This window comes from Canis aureus, chromosome 10 (genome assembly GCF_053574225.1).
Source record: "Canis aureus isolate CA01 chromosome 10, VMU_Caureus_v.1.0, whole genome shotgun sequence".
Classification (NCBI taxonomy): Eukaryota; Metazoa; Chordata; class Mammalia; order Carnivora; family Canidae; genus Canis; species Canis aureus.
This window is the reverse complement of record NC_135620.1, coordinates 59,295,457-59,312,877: the sequence shown is the minus strand read 5'-3', so window position 1 is coordinate 59,312,877 and position 17,421 is coordinate 59,295,457. Positions and strand designations below refer to the sequence as shown.

General features: G+C 37.5%; 1 protein-coding gene across 2 annotated transcripts in view; it reads right to left on the bottom strand.

Annotated features, from left to right (window-relative positions):
• Positions 1-17,421, bottom strand: part of TMEFF1 (transmembrane protein with EGF like and two follistatin like domains 1) — an 80,800-nt gene that overhangs the window by 11,284 nt on the left and 52,095 nt on the right. Inside the window, exons 6-7 of one of the 2 annotated variants that reach the window (XM_077912701.1) lie at positions 15,605-15,753; positions 13,538-13,603 (exon numbers count right to left, since the gene is read on the bottom strand). In XM_077912701.1, coding sequence (XP_077768827.1) covers positions 13,538-13,603; positions 15,605-15,753 — 215 coding nt within the window. The remainder of the gene's footprint in view (positions 1-13,537; positions 13,604-15,604; positions 15,754-17,421) is intronic. The other variant, XM_077912702.1, reaches the window with a different exon arrangement.

Sequence of the window (17,421 nt, the reverse complement as noted above, 5' to 3'; positions counted from 1 at the left end):
AATTTGGAAAAGAAAATTATCAGATAGGGCCAAGGTCTCATTATGACATAAACACAGCAAATACACTATTTAGATTTAAAGCATTTAAAAACAGTTGCAGGATGAGCTACTGTTGTTTACAATCTGTCCCCAGAAAACACAAATATCTTGGCTAAAGAAATAAATACTACCTCTACAAGAAAGCTCATCTCTATGACCAAGAATATTACAGCATTGGTCTTTGGAGACTTACTCTAATCATTTACCTGAGGATTATGAAATAGAAGCCAAAAAGACTGGAATGGCAGAGAGTAGGTTATGGGAATCTTAAGATGTAAGGTTTATGTTTGGAATGAAAATTATCAAGTGTATTGATTTTTTTCTTCAAAATGAAAAATAGCTTTGCTGTTTTTTTAATCTGGTTTTTCTTAGTATGTTATTGTATAAAAAATTCAAATAATATAGAAAATAAATAAAACTTTAAATCACCTGAAACCCCTCTATCAAAAGAGAACCATTGTAAACAGGTGGATGAACATCTGTTCAGACTTAGGTATATCAATTTGAACTGAGCTGAGCTGAATAAAGAAAATGGGAGTATGGTGAGTAATTTCAAGTCAGAAATGGGAAGAGAGGGGTGCCTGGGTGGCTCAGTCGGTTGAGCATCTGATTTTTTATTTTGGCTCAGGTCATGATTTCAAGGTCATGAGAGAGAGCCCCGAGTGGGGCTCCAGGCTGAGGCGTGGTGCCTGCTTGGGATTCTCTCTCTACCTCTGTCCCTCCCCCATCTCGTCTTTCTCACAGAAAGAAAAAAGAGAGAGAGAGAGAAAAGAAAGGAAGGGAGGATGGAAGGGAAGAAGGGAGGGAAGGAGGAAAGAAGAAAGAAGGAAAAAGGGATGGAAAGGAAATTTTAAGAATCAGGAGAGTAAGAGCAGGAAAGATGGAAGCATGAAGACCTAGTCCTCAAAATCAACTTCATGCATTCATTCTCTCTATCCCTTTCTCCCCACCCGCTCTGTCTCTGTCTCTCTCTTGTACTTGCATACGCACATACTACTCACTCATTCATATACTCACACATTCTGCAATGGATTTTTAAACTTTTTTTTCTGGTATATACATACATACATACATACATACATTTATCCTCAGCTCTACAGACTCAAGAGTCCCCCATGTTGATAGGTCTGTCCTTCTGTAGGAAACATTCCCAGTTTCCTGTCAGTTTCTAATAGTTCTAGCTTAAATTCTGTGCATTATTAGCTGTGTGACCTTGAGTGTACCACTCTAAGACTGAGATTCCATAACTATAAAGTCAGGATAATAACAGGACCTATACTTTACGGGGTTGAGAGGATAATGTGAGATAATTCATGCGTGTACAAGACCACTAAAAGAATCAGCTGTCTATACAGCACATCTTGTAACAGCAAAGGTTATCTCCCCAAATATAAATAAAGGTATTGATATAATTTGAAAAGTACTAATGGAAACAAATTAAGAAGGAATACAATAGGAGGCTGTGTGAATGTATATGTGTAGAAAAGGGGAAGAACAAGGGAGAAGTGGGAATAGAGGTACCAAGTGTGAATAAAACAGAAAAATGCAAGTTTTCTGGAGACTGAAATGTACACACAAACAAAAAAAAAGTCTAACAATTATTAGGCTCAATGATAGGACAACTAAAGCAGAAAGATTGGGTCATCTCTAACAAAACCAAACTGATGCCATTTTACCTCAAAATTTATATATTTACATTGTACTAATTTATGGCTATGAAGAAAGCTGAACCAGAAGTCAAGAAATCCAACATGCAAATTCTCAACTTTAAGGTATTTCTGCTATTTTGCAACCTTGGTCAAATCACATCGTTTCTCTAAGGCAGCTAAAATCAGCATTGTCTGATATGAAAATATGTTTCTAGTAAACATATTTTTTAAAAGTAAAAAGAAAATAGGTAAATTGATTTTAATCATACATTTAATCTAATATATCAAATAAGTATCATTTCAACATATAATCAATATAAAAAATTGTGATTTCTTTTTACATTGTCTTTAAATCTTTAAAATCCGATGAGTACTTAACACTCCAGCACATCTCGATTTCAACTGGCCATGTTTCATGTACTCGATATCTACATGCTGCTAGTAGCCACCATATAAGACAGCAACAGTACAGATGACTACTCATTTATCCTTTATTGACTATCTTCCATATGCCAGGCACTCCGCTAGGTGCTGGGGACAGAAAAATATCCTGCCCTTGAAGGGCTCATAAGGTCTCCTCCCGCTCCCAAACTATAATTCTGTGATGGCGGAAGAAATCAAACCATCCTTTGGGGCTGCTATAATCCTGGGCATCCACTTCTCCACTACAATACTCGTAATATTGTCTTACAACCATTTGGGTTTGTTTGTTTGTTTGTTTGTTTGTTTGTTTGTTTGTTTGTTTGTTTTGGGCCATTTGGGTTTTTAAACTTAGTCTCTACACCATGAGACTGTGAGCGCCTTAAGAATCTAGTATTCATTTCTGTATAACTCCTAACACTTAAAACATAGTACTTTTCTTGCCATGGTTTCAAATTAAAAGTGCTGCTCTACATTTGCAATCAACCCATAAGTGACTTGAGGAATGCAACTGTCTCCCATAGCGCTCATCATCCTGCATCTTCTCAGAACACGATACTTTCATGGTGTGTTACACCACCAAGTACATAATAATAGGACTACAGAGACTAAGGTTATGTACCAACCTATAATAATAAGATCTTACAATGCATATAATAATGGTACTCTATAGGTCTATAGAGGCTGTGGTAGTGCACTAAACTACCATAAGAAAGCCCTATAAACAGCAGGAAATTTCAAGAATGCAGAACTGAAAGCTATCAGAGAATCCAGCTACATCACAGGAATAAGAGAAAGTTAACTAAATCAAGAACAGGATTTTGAGAAATTAGTAAACAAAGTATAGCACCAGTAGAAGGAACGTGGCATCAGGCTCTAGACAAAGCAAAGCCATGTAAAAGCATGGACATAGGTGAGCTCGGATAGCTCAGCTGGTAAAAACACAGACATATCCAGTAAGAATGTGAAGTCTGTGGCTGTCACAGAGTCCAAATTTAGCATTCCGCTCAATGCTGGCTTTATTCATTCCATTATTCTTACATACTATTTCTGTGCACAGCCATATGCTCAGCTAAGCTACAGAAGATATAAAGAAAAAGTATACATGGTCCCTGCCCTTAATAAGCTTATCATCAATTCAGGGAATCAACATATACACACACAAAGCTGAAAAATACAATGTAAGAGTTCCTATATGATAGTTAACATTAAATGACAAAAGGTTTTTTTTTTTTACAATACAAGGCTCTATGTACGAGAGGTTCTACAAGAGGTTCAAGTTTAAAAGAGAGCTTACTGTAGGTGATATTACTCAAGGAAGGATTCATAGAAAGGACAGGACTCAAGTAAGGTCTCAGCATATATTTAGATTTATTTAGGTAGAAGAGTGGAATTTATATAATCAGACTTATTTAGATAGAAGAGTGGAAACCAAAAGGAAGGTAAAATGCACACAGCATTCCCAACAAAAACAGGAAGTAGATGAACTTTAGTCCAGAGCTGTATATTCAAATTGGGGAAGGGTGTAAGTCAAAGTTGGAAAAATAAGCTAAAATCAGATTATGGAAAATTATGAATGCCAGGTGATAAATGTTTTCTTTTTTTTTTTTTTTAAAGATTTATCTATTTGAGGTAAGGGAGAAGAAGGAGAAAATCTTTAGCAGACTCCCTGCTGAGTGCAGAGCTGGACATTGAGCTTGATCTCATAACCCTGAGATCATGGCCTGAGCCAAACCATGAGTCAGACACTTAACCAACTGAGCCACCCAGATACCCCGAGAAATGTGTTCTCAGTCATATGGACAAGGAAGACATTGAAGGCCGCCTAGCTGGAGAATAACACAATGAAAGTCACGTTTTATATCTTTTGAGAGTGGTTGCCAAGGGCTGGTGGTTAGGTGGAATGGGGAGTGACTGCTAATGGGTGTCAGGTTTCTTTTAGGGATAATGAAAATGGCCTAAAATTTGATTCTGATGAGATGCTTATGTAATTCTAAATATACTTTTTAAAAAAAAATTAAACTGAGGGCACCTGGCTGGCCGGGTCCGTAGAGTTGGGGGCTGAGTTCCAGCCCACGTTAGGTGTAGAGACTTTTTTAAAATTTTTTTTTTAATTTTAAAAAACTGAATTTCAGGGATGCCTGGGTGACTCAGTGGTTGAGCACTTGCCTTTGACTCAGGGTGTGATCCTGTGGGGAGCCTGCTTCTCCCTCAGCCTCTCTTTCTGTGTCTCTCATAAATAAATATATCTCTGCCTCTCTCTGTGTCGTAAAAAAAAAAAAAAAAAAACTAAATTGCACACTTCAAACAGGTGAACTTAGTGGCATGAAAATTATACATTAAAAAACTGTTCAGAAATTTAATTGTCTAAAAGCATACAAGATAAAGAGGCAGGGTAACTAGAAAGACCAGGTGACCAATTAGGAAGTTATTACATAATCCAAACCTGTGGCAATGAAAAGCTGAGCTAGAGCTTAGCAGTAAGAATAAATACTAGAGATAGAGAAAAAGTAAATTCAGCTTGAAGGTGCTCTGGAATGAGCCCTCAGCAACTCAGAACTGGAAGAGCCTTTGAGGGCCATCTGGTCTGATAAAGGAATCCCTTTAGTTACAACCCTGAGATCCTGTTTCTACTTTACCACTTTCCAGAGGTAAAGAACTCAACACAATTCCAATATTATCAAATGTGCCTTATGTTAAATGAAATCTTTCTTTAGCTACTGATTTCCCCATATCTGTTTACCCCATAACATCCCCATCCAACAATTTTTTTTTCTTTAGGTCAAACATCCCCAAGACCATTCTTTAGATAGTTTGCAACAACCATCTTTACAAGTAGTATCCAGCATTAACTCCTTCAATGTACTTTAGGCATTTAGCAGAACAGGACTAACTTCATTGAAGATGCTTTTAATACAGAATTATGCAAAAGGAAAGAAAATATGCATGAATTCAAAGAAAATAAAGTCAATAAACACATGAAAGATGCTCAACATCACTAATCATTAGACAAATGCAAATCAAAACTACAAGACAGCACCCCCACCCATTAGAATGACTATTATCGAAAAATAAAAATAATTAAGTGCCGGCAATCATGTGAAGAAATTAAAACCTTTGTGCACTGCTGATGAGAATGTATGACATAGCCACTGTGGAAAACAGTATGGTGGTTCCTCAAAAAATTAAATATATAATTACCATATGACCCAGCAATTCCATTTCTGGGGATATACGCAAAAGAACTGCAGGGTTCAAAGAGCAACTATATACCCATATTCACAGCAATATTCATAATAGCTGAAATGTGAAAACCAACACAAATGTCCATCAATGAATGATAAATAAAACACAGTCCATACATTTGATGGAACACTATTCAACCTCAAAAAGGAAATTCTGACTTATACTATAACACAGATTAATCTTGAGGACATTATGCTCACTGAAATAAGTCAGTCACAAAAAGACAAACACTATAGGATTCAACTTGTATGAGGTACTTGGAGTAGCCAAAATTATAGAAACAAAAAGAACGATAGCTGCTGGAGCTGAGAGGAAGAGTAAGTGGGAAGCTATTATTTATTGAGTATAGCTTGTTTTACAAGATGAAAGGGCTCTAGGGCCTCTGGGTGGCCTCAGATGCTTAGCATCTGACACTTGGTTTCTCAGGTCATGATCTCAAGGTCATGAGATTAAGTCCCACCTGGGGCTCCATGCTTAGTGGGGAGTCTGCTTTAGGATTCTCTCTCTCTCCCTGCCTCTGCTACTGCCCCCATGTGCATGCACTCTCTCTGAAGTGAATAAATGAATCTTTAAAAAACACAGATGAAAGAGCTCTAGAAATGGATGGTAGTGGTGGTTGCACATCATGAATGCATTTAATAGTACTGAGCTGTGCACTTAAAAATGGTTAAAATGGTAAATTCTGTTTTATAGATTTTACCAGAATTTTAAAAATTGGCAAAAAATGACTCTAAATATGAGTCTAAAGACAGGAGGGTTCAGTAGAGCAAATGTAGTAAGCTGAGTTCAAATTGAGACCTCTAGTCATCCAAAGTATTTATTAAGCACTTATTATATTCCAGGCACTACATATGAATATATGAAACAAGCACTTAAGATTAAGCTCTAAATCAAGGCTAGAGAACAAATGTTCACCAAGGTGATGGCTGAGAGTACATTAAAGTTCCGAAGGAAATTAAGTAAAGAAAGCAAAGGAGCAGAAGCGTATTCTGGAATAGCTGTGATATAAGAAAAAGAGCAGCAGGGCTTAGAGTCAGAAAGCCTGAATTCTAGTCCTTGCTCTGCCATTCTACATGCCACAAACTCACAGCTTCAGCTTCTTCATCTGCAAAATGAGAATAACATGGTTGTGATAAGGATCAAATAATAACACAAATATGTGAAAGCACCTGACACAAAAAGGGCGCATGAGGAATAACTATTGAATGGATGAATACCCTATTGATACCACTTATTAGCCACATTAAACATGATGTAGATTACAGGGAGACTCACCAATAGTGAGACCTTTGACCACAGCCAGGTACCAACAATGAAAACAGAAAATAAAAATACTGACAATCATCATAATAACATCGACAAAAATTCAGAGATATAGCATTTAAAAATCAGAGTAATCCTAGGCAGTAGATATTAGTGTCCCCCCCACTGTATAGACATGATCATTGAGGTTCTGAGAAACCAGGCCACAGCCTTTAAGTGTAGACCAAGTCTGATTCCACAGAGCAAGCTCTTAACCATCACACTATTATTTCACCAAACTACGTTGGGAGATGCATAGGGAATGGACAAAAGCAGAATGTCCAAGCACCTGCTCTCTGGACCAAGTAAATTAGATTAACTTCAAAAAGGAAATGTAAAAAGGCTTTAAAGATGTAATAAAGCACAGTTTCAGAAACCACAGCACAGATGTAGCTTCGCACAGCAAGAATTGGGCACAGAATGGCCTTCTCCAAACAATGCCCTTAGGCAAGTGGTGACAGGCTCCGTGAACAATAGCTGCAATTGCTCGACTCTGAACAATGTTTGTGTGTGTGAGATATAAAAAGTATACTTGGTCACCCAGTGGCTCCTTCCACCCACAGAGGCATTCAGAAACAAATCTACCACCAGCGGCAGTGTTTTCAAATACAAAGGAGAGTATGGTTCTAAGCGATGATGTTATAAGAAAACCCAGCACCAGATGGCCTATCTGCAAAAGGCATGTTCCACTGGCTGGCTGTCCTGGTGCATCAATGAACAACCTAAATAAAGCATAAGGAGTTGCTATTAACAACCAAGACATGCACCTGGTAGATCATTTGCTGAGGCCACAACAACCACATCACCACTACATCAGTAACTCTCTGGCTCATTTCTACAAATTCCTACAGTTAAGTAATTCAGTATATTCTCTCTTATTTTCCCTATACTACCCTGCACCCCAAGCTCTGTCACTAACCTATTCCTCCATACAGCATTCCCTAACCCCAGTCTCCCAAGACCCCATCCACCTATGGGGTTAAATTACCTATGTAAGTATAAAAGCCTGCCTACCCTCCAACACCTCCCACTGTCATTCCTAAATCCTTCTATTTTCCATACAAACCCTAATTCCTCCTTTCCTATCCTTTCCACACTGCCCAGTGAAATACATTTTCTGATATAAATAAACTCATCCACCTCCTCAGCCATTCTTCCCTTAGGAAGTACTCCTTTCTTTTCCCTGACATACCAAGGATCACATTACATCCTATATCCCCTTCCCTTCCACTTTCCCCTGCTGTGCTTCCCATTGTCACCTCCAGATCAGTATTCCATTCTCCTCTCCCAATGACCTTCATCTCTTAGGCATCTGTGCCATCTACCCAGACGGCCTTCTAAAAATCCTCAGCATGCTCATCAATCCTCATCAATCCCACGCTTTACCTGCTCCATAACACACACTCTCAGAATTCCAAGATTCTAGCAACTGGCTCAGTCTTACCTTTCAATGAGGGCAATTTCTCAAGACCACCTTAGAAAGAGCTTATCAAAAGAGCTGTATTAAAATATTTAAATGAGGAGCACCTCAGTGGCACAATCAGTTAAGCTTAAGCATCTGATTCTTGATTTAGATCAGGTCATGATCTCAGGGTCCTGGAATCGAGCCCCATGTCAGGCTCCACATTCACAGAGGGGTGGCTGCTTGAGAATTCTCTCTCGCTCTGCCCCTCCCCCTGCTCGCACACACTCTCTTTCAAAATAAATAAATCTTTAAAAAAAAAAAAAAGAATATTAAAACATAGAAACGAGAGTCACCAAGTAATGGGTAAAATAATATCAGTATTTCAGTATTTCTGGTAGCGCTGGTCAGCAGGAAGAGAGGCTATTTAGAGGATGAGGCCAAACAGGGGATGAGGGTTGGGGGTGAAGTGAAGCTCAGGAATGAAGCAAGAATGTCTTGGAAATAAAAAAGGTTGTTACGGTTAGATTTTAGGCTGTATGAAAATATCCTTTGGATAAAAGTGGCCGCCACGTTGAAATGTCACATCCCACAGAGGAACTTCCTGGGTAGAGAGAATGTTAGAGACTATGATAAAATGTAGTATACATGGGGTGTATTCATTTTTCAAAACTGATACCTTAACATTCGTATATCTCACTGAATGTAAGTTAGACCTCAAAAAAACACCTGTAAAATAAGAATAATGATAAGTGGGTAGAGGTATACAGAGAAAATAAGAATGACAGAATGCTTAAAACTGTTGAAAGTGGATATTGGGTACATGAGGGTTCATTACACTATCCTGTTTATATGGTGTTTGCAATTTTCTATTGTCAAGTTTTTTAAATATCACATACCCATCTCCTAAATACCTCATGCTCAACAATCATACTCTGTATGGCTTCAATATCTACAATAGTTTCCAACACTATAATTTCAATATTTAACACAGGTTTCCCAACAGCTCAAGAAGAGCACTAATTCAGCCACCATGGACATTCAAATGTTCCATTTCATGAGCACTACTCTCCAAGAGATTGACTTTAAAAACTCTTCCCTACTGAGTACAATCTTCCAATGTGTGTCCAGTTTCTTGCTGATGTTGTATTCCTGCTTTTCACTTTGTAACCTCCATCCCTAGATCCCTACCTACCTAGTCTTGTTTGTGTACCAGGGACACAAGTACTTATTAAAGGCCTCCTATAAATGCTTGTGAGGACAAAAAAAAAGAAGCAAATGGGGGGAAATACAAAACAACTACATTTTACCTCTACTCACTACTAGAATATGTCTTAACTCTTTCACAATTTGGATTTCATATTTATAACTCAAGAGAAACTCCTTGGTCCAAGATTACCAATGATTCCCTTCTCTTTAGAGTCAATGCTCGTCCTCTGATATCTTTATGCGACCTCTCCGTTTTGGCTTCTGTGCCACCCTAGTCATCTTGTTTGTCTCTGGATCCTGATTCTGCTTCATCCTAAATCAAGCCTCCTCTCCTTTGTAATATGCTGTCTAATAGAACTTTCTGCAACTCTCATTATGCTCTTTGTCTCCCCTGTCCAATATGGTAGCCACAGTCCACATGTGGCTATTTAAATTTAAATTAATTGAAATGAGGGCAGCCCCAGTAGCTCAGCAGTTTAGCTGAGCCACCTTCGGCCTGGGGCGTGATCCTGGGGATCCAGGACCCCGCGTCAGGCTCCCTGCATGGAGCCTGCTTCTCCCTCTGCCTGTGTCTCTGCTTCTCTCTCTGTGTCACTCATGAATAAATAAATAAAATCTTTTTTAAAAAAATAAATAAATAATAAAAAATAAAAATAAATGAATTGAAATGATATGAAAAGTTTTGTTTCTTGATCATGCTAGCCTTATCTCAGGTGTGCAAGAATCTAACAATCTGCTCTATAATCTCTTACTCATTCTCAAGACTTAGTTACCTATCACTTCTATTTCCAAGGACTGACTTGTAAATTTATGTTAAATAAAGTCATCTGGAGAATTCCACAAGAAATTCAAGCTCCAAAATTAATCACCTCCACCATCAACTCCTCCTTTACCTTACTTCAAACACCTTCCCCTCCCAACATCCTTAGTTCTATAAATAGAATCTATCATCCAAGTCATCTGAACTCTCTATCCCTCTGATCTAAGCCAAGTCTATTCCCTTTGAATCTACGTAACTGATCTCCTTGCCTCCAGTCCAGTATATATAATAATGTTGCAACATTCCTGCCAGGTATCATTCATTCAACTAGTTAACTTTGCAGCCTTGTCTTTTTCAAATATATTAAGATTCTCCACTGCCTACAAATAAAGTTTAAATTTCCTAGGACAACATAACATTTAAGACACTATACTGGGCAGCCCGGGTGGCTCGGCGGTTTAGCGCCACCTTCGGCCCAGGGCCTGATCCTGGAGACCCAGGATCAAGTCCCACGTCAGGCTCCCTGCATGGAGCCTGCTTCTCTCTATGCCTGTGTCTCTATGGCTCTCTCTCTCTCTCTCTCTGTATGTGTTTCTCATGAATAAAGAAATAAAATCTTTAAAAAAAAAAAAAAAAAAAAGACACTATTCAATCTGAGGCACCTGGGTGCCTTCAGCTCAGGTCATGATTTTGGGGCCTAGGATCAAGCCACACTGGGCTCCCTGTTCAGTGGGGAGTCTGCCTCTTCCTCTCCCTCTGCCCCTTTCCCCCACCCTTACTCATGCTTTCTCTCTCTCTCAGATAAATAAATAAAATTTTAAAATTTTAAATAAATAAATGAAATCTAAAAAAAAAAGATACTACACAATCTGGCCCCAAGCTTTCTAGTCTACTCTCGCCTTCTACTTCTACTCTTAAGCCTCCTACTCTCCAGACAAAAAAGGACTCCTTACCATTCTATCATAACATTTACATCCACACCTCCGCTCATACTCTTCTACTCTCCTTAAATATCCTTTTGACCTCTGTTAAATCCAAAGATCCTTCAAGGTTCAGTCCAAAATCTACTTCTTCCATTAAGTTTCTCAGATCCTCACTATCTTCCACCAAATAGTAATCTCTTCTTTTCTGAATGCCTATTACACTTTTAACCACTCTACACTGATGACAATAACCAATTTCTACTTTGTTACATTATATTCATTTCTTATGATATCAAAAGCTCTTTAAAGATGAATGTCATGTATTAGATATCTTTCTATCCATCAACAGTCTAATAAAATGACCAGTGTAATGTAGGCACATAATAAATTATATCTATTGATGATAATTTTATGAGTTATAGATCAATTCTTCTAAAAAAAGATTGTATTTATTTGAAAGAGAGACAGACATAGCAACAAAAATAGCATGATCACAGAGGAGAGGGAGATGCAGGCCCCTGCTAAGCAGGGAGCCCAACATGGGTGAGCCCAGGACCCTGGGTTCATGACCTGAGCCAAAGGCAAACACTTAACTGAGCCACTCAAGTGCCCCTATGGATCAATTCTCATGTGTAAAGAATTATCAGTATCTCAAAAGTGGCCTAGCCACTAAATTATCCCTGTAATTTTATCAAAGGCAGATAAGTATTTGGGGCATACACAATTCCCCAAATATTAAGTATGAGTTTCTACTTACTGAAAAACAGCCTTCATATTCTGGTCATGTACTAACAGTATAGAGAATAAAACCGGGGCTGATCTATTATGTCTCCTACGGGAATACAGAAGATTTCTATTTTAAATACAGCACTTGTATCAACATAGGAAACTGATATTTCAGGAGCTCATGAGATATAAATGATTCAGGTGTGACATGATTCTAGTGAGGGAAATAACAAATTATTCAATGATAATAACAGCTACCATTTATTAAGCACTTATGAGTATGTCAGAAACTGTTCTAAGCACTTGACATGTATTATTTAATTTTTTAGGATTAATTATTTATTTTAGAGAGAGTGTGTAAGCGTGAAGTGGGGGAAGGGGCAGAGGGAGAATGGCAGAGAGAATCCTCAAGCAGACTCCGAACTAAGCACGGAGCCCAACACAGGGCTCCATCTCATGACCCATGAGATCATGACCTGAGTCTAAGCCAAGAGTCGGACACTTTACCAAAGGAGCCAGCCAGGCACCCCTGTACTATTTCATTTTTATAAAATTATGAGATAGGTACTGTTATTATTCTCATTTTACATTTAAAAAATTTTAAGATTTTATTTATTTATTCATGAGCGACACAGAGAGAGGCAGAGACACAGGCAGAGGGAACAGCAGGCTCATCACAGGGAGCCCGATGCAGAACTCAATTCCGGAACTCTGGGATCACGTCCTGAGCCGAAGGCAGACGCTCAACCACTGAGCCACCCAGGCGTCCCTTACATATTTTTTAATGTAAAGCCTGCTACTCCCTCTCCATTTGCCTACCACTCTCCCTGTTTGTGTGTTCTCTCCATCAAATAAATATATAAAATCTTAAAAAAAAAAAAAGAAAGAAATTAGGCAGAAAAGGTGGATTACACATCTAAAAACAATTCTTCATTATTATAACCCAACAAATGGATAGAAGATGCATGTGTGCAAGAGCAATTATATTTAAGTCTCAAAATAAGAGTCTCAAGATCTAGACCTGCTTCAGTTCTCTAGATAGAACCTCACAGAGCCTCAATGTTCCCCTTGATCCTTAGCCCTCACCGTAGTTGTAAGAATCAAATTAATCAAAGAGCATTGGACTTCAGGTCAAGGAATTCAATCCCTGCTACTCTGACCTTTACTACATGTAACACTCTGTACAAATAAATCCTACAGTTTCTTTGAGCTGTATCCATTCTTTTGACAAGTATGGAGCACCTACATCTGTGCCAAACATTCTGCCAAGAATTAGGAATACAAAAGTGAACAAGAGAGATACAGTCTCCTGTCCTCATAAAACCCAGGTCCTAGAGGGGGATACAGATGAGTTAAAAAAGAGAATTATAATTAACATAGGTTAAGTGTTTGGATAGGAGAGTATATAGAGAGGCACCTAATCTAAACTTAAGGAATCAATGAATACTGCCCAAGAGGAAATGACTTCTAAGCTAAGGCTTTAAGGATGAATACTAGTTAAGGGAAAAATTCCAAGCAGAAGGATCAAAGACTGGTGCAAAGAGGGCAAGCATTAATAGCAGATTCTAAAGAAGTAAGGAGGATTTAAATAGCAAAGATGAGGGATCTTTCTGTATAATTTCTTGCAACTGCATGTGAATCTGCAATTATCTCAATAAAAATTTTAATTTAAAAAAAGCATACATGAGAGTATTCTATAAACTGAGAATAAGCACCTTACCTATTTCATTTCATAGTATTACTAATAATATACCCTATAAATTCTCATAGAGAGCAAAATTGGAAGGATCACTACTACTAAGGACAGCTAGTGACCATATTTCAATAGTTGGCCAAAATTTGGAAAATCATGATTCAATACCTTTCACATCTGGTCGATACTGTAGTCCATCATCTTTTTTTCCCAACAAACTAGTGTCATCTGTGTCTATAAGAGAAAAGTTTTCAAATTAAGACATAGGACGTTTAAGTCATACCATGAAATTCGCAAATATTCCAAATGCTGCAGGTCCTTCCCAACTCTGCCCACTTATCCTGCTCACGTTTCCCACCACTCTCTTGATTTATTGTGCCATTTCTATCTTAGGCCTCAAGGCATCCCAAATATATACATGTTCTGCAAGATGAACAATCTAATTTCATTTAGAGTTCAGCTCAAATGTCATCTCCTTAAAAAGTCTTCCCTGTGCAAACTAAAATAACACCTACCCCGAAGGGAAAGGATTAATCCTCTCTCCAAGAGACAATGGTCTCAGGATTTACCTCTCCTACCACTGTTTCCCTGGAAACCTATCAGTTTAAGATCAAGGTAGAATCTCGGCTATGTTATCAGACAAAATTTAGGACAGAAATGACCCCAGACTGGTGAATTGTATTTGGACTGGGAAGACTGTAAATGAACCACAAATGCCTGTTGGGAGCACAAGCTTCAGCTTCCTACTACATAGTGAGGGAGGAAAGCAAAGGTATAGTTAGGTATGAATGGAAGTATTATCAAGAGGACCAAGATAAAAGTTAAGGACTAACTACTCCAAAGGATTCTACATAAAATTTCAATTTAACAAAATTCTCAAGCTTGACCAACTTGAAGTTGAAATTCCAGATAATACCATTCAATGATGAACCAGTTCTTCATAAAAAGTATTATTTCTCTAAGCTACTGTTTCAACTTAGGCTCTAAATGCCACTCTATGAAAGAAAAACAAACTATAAATTTCTTTAAGATTAAGGCTAAGTGAACTATCTACCTAAAAGGGTCTATCAGCAAATGGTTTGCTCTCCTAGCCTCCACCTGGAAATCCTCTAATGAGCTTCTTGAGTATCCTCTGGTTAGACCAGGGTACTGGAATCCCTTGTGCAGTATTTCACAATTAATTTATTACAATATAACGTACTAAACTTTGGCTTACAACATTTTCTCTTAGCTTAAATAAAAATATATCTCTTAGTACGTCCAAAAAAGGTAGGAAGGATGGACCTGCCAAGCAGGAAAGATCTACAAGTTCATGAAAATGTGTTGGCTCTTCTACGCTGTATATTACTAGGAAATGATATATTATCCTAGCTCATATGTATATTACTAAGGTAAGAAGATAGAGAATTTCTGCCTATAGTGACTGGATATTTCTAGTCAAAATGGAAAACAAGATCAAATTCTTACTTGGTATCATGGCTCTAAACTATGACAAGGGGATCCCTGGGTGGCTCAGCGGTTTGGCGCCTGCCTTCAGCCCAGGGTGTGGTCCTGGAGTCCCGGGATTAAGTCCCACATCAAGCTCCTGGCATGAAGCCTGCTTCTCTCTCTGCCTCTCTCTCTCTCTCTCTCTCTCTCTCTCTCTCTCTATGTCTATCATGAATAAATAAATAAAATCTTTAAAAAATAAAAAATAAATAAACTATGACAAAAAAAAGCAGAAAAGCAAAAAGAATTTTAAATTGAAGGTAATAATTTTTCCTTACATTCTATAACCTCACACCAAAATCTCTAACAGTACACAATGTGTAGGGGCGAAAACTACAGTGAGAATGTGAAAATAAAGTAAACTTTTATGCTCTAAAAAAAGATGAATATATGGCAATGCTTGTAGTTTTACTATAATTAAGATAAGTTAACTATTAAACAACTATAATCATTTTAAATTTGAGACAACCTTTAAGAACTATAAATGTATCTACAAATCTATGTTAGGAAGAACTTAGTAACTACATAATCAATAAAAAAGCATGGTTCGAATACTGAGAAAATGAAAATAAATGGAAAAAAATCTAAATTAGTAACCAAAGAAATTCGAAAATATAAAGAAAAGAAACAAAAAGAACATCAAAGACTTCTCATTTTACAAATTTTGGAACACTACCAAAATGACAAATAAGATTTCAGACATAGAATATTAAAGACAGATCTCTCAATGAGTAGAATGGGTTTTACCTGTGCAATGACCAAGATGCCTTATATCAATTTGTTCTTGCTTTATACAAGATGCTTCTCGAACAAAACAAGGATTGTTGTAGGAACTCCCATCAGAAGCACACACAGGATTAAAACTGTAGCCACTGCAATCTATATTACATACACACCTGTTGGAAAAGACAAAAATTATCTATATTTTACAACAAAAGTATTTCACAATGCTGTATTTCATTTTCTTCTTTTCTGCTTTCTGTTAACAGAAGTCAATATCTCGTTTTAAGTCACTATGATAAAAGATTAAGCAAAGCGAACACCCGAACACCCGTCTAACAATTTCTTTCAGGTGAGAATTTAGAGGTAATTTCATCCAGATATTATTAACCAGGTGGTTTCCCAAGAATTTTTATCATCTACATACAATAATCAAGAGATGTCAAATGTCAACAATGTTAATTAAAAAGCAACATGGTGTAGTGGAAAGGACACAAAATTATGAGTCAAAAGTCATGAATCCAAATCCTAGTCCAAATAATTACTAGATTTGTGCCGATTCTTCCCTTAAGTCTTAGTTAACTTATCTGTAAAATAGAGGTTATAATAATATACTGACCCCCACAAATAACTGGGAAGATGAAAAAATATAATTTGATATAAACCATGTAAAATGAAGGCCTTCCAAAGCATTTTTAGCTGAACATCTACCTATATATCGTTGAGTTTACACTGAACACTGAGACTGCATAAGGAAGTCCTAGGCATGGTCACTCCTACCAAGAACGATAAAATCTAATTGGGAATATAAAAATTTTAAAAAAAATAGAGACTCTTTTGCTTCCAGCAACACTGTAGACTCAGAAGCTAAATTTCCCATTGAATACAACAAAAAATACAGGAAAAGCATTTTAAAATATTCTCTCAAAGGCATTCATAAGTTGACAAGAAATAAAGGAATATTCAGAACAAAAGTTAAACAAAAGTTAAATGAAGACAGGAACAGAGAAAGGTCAATCGCATTGGTTAAAGCTGATTTTCACCTTGAAAGTGTTTACCAAATTGGATAAATTCAACTATCAACTCTTTTAGCCTTGAAGGCCCCTGGGAATAGAAGACAAACAATACTGACCTACCTAAGATGGGGAGTTTGAAGACCCTTGAAAAGCTGGTACCTCAAAAAGCTACAACTCTCAGCATGCAGATAAACTAGAAATGAGCTTCTATATTCCACAGGAACTATTTAAAGGGGGTAAGGGGGTGCTGCCCTGAGCCACGGCATTGGAGAGAGGGAAGAAAAACATCTCCCCTGAGAATTAAAAACCACAAGCCAACCCTCACATGGGTAATTACAACTTAAAATACTACTTGGGTGTTCTGAAAAACCTCAAACCCAGAATTTATTTTAAGAGCCAAGGACTGGAAGGGGCCCTAGGCAAATGACAGAAGCAAATGCAATCTCCTTTGGAGAAACCAACTTTGCTATCCTTGACCTCAAACATTTTCCAAGATACACTTCTGAGAAAAATAAGCAGATCACACACTCACTCAGTCATATCTACAACAAATAAGGAAATAAAAATACCATGAATCGAACAAGTTGATTTGAAAATGAACCAAGCAAGGGCACCTGGCTGGCTCAGCTGCCAGTGGAGCATGCAATCTTAATCTCCCTGTCATGAGTCTGAGCCCCACATCAGGGGTAGAATTAACGTTAAAAAAAAGAAAGAAAGAAAAGAAAGCGAAAAGAAGGAAGGGGAAAAAATGAACCAAACAGAACTTCTAATAGATAAAAAATGTATTATTAGAAATAAAAAGCTTGGGGCACCTGGGTTCATTTTAAG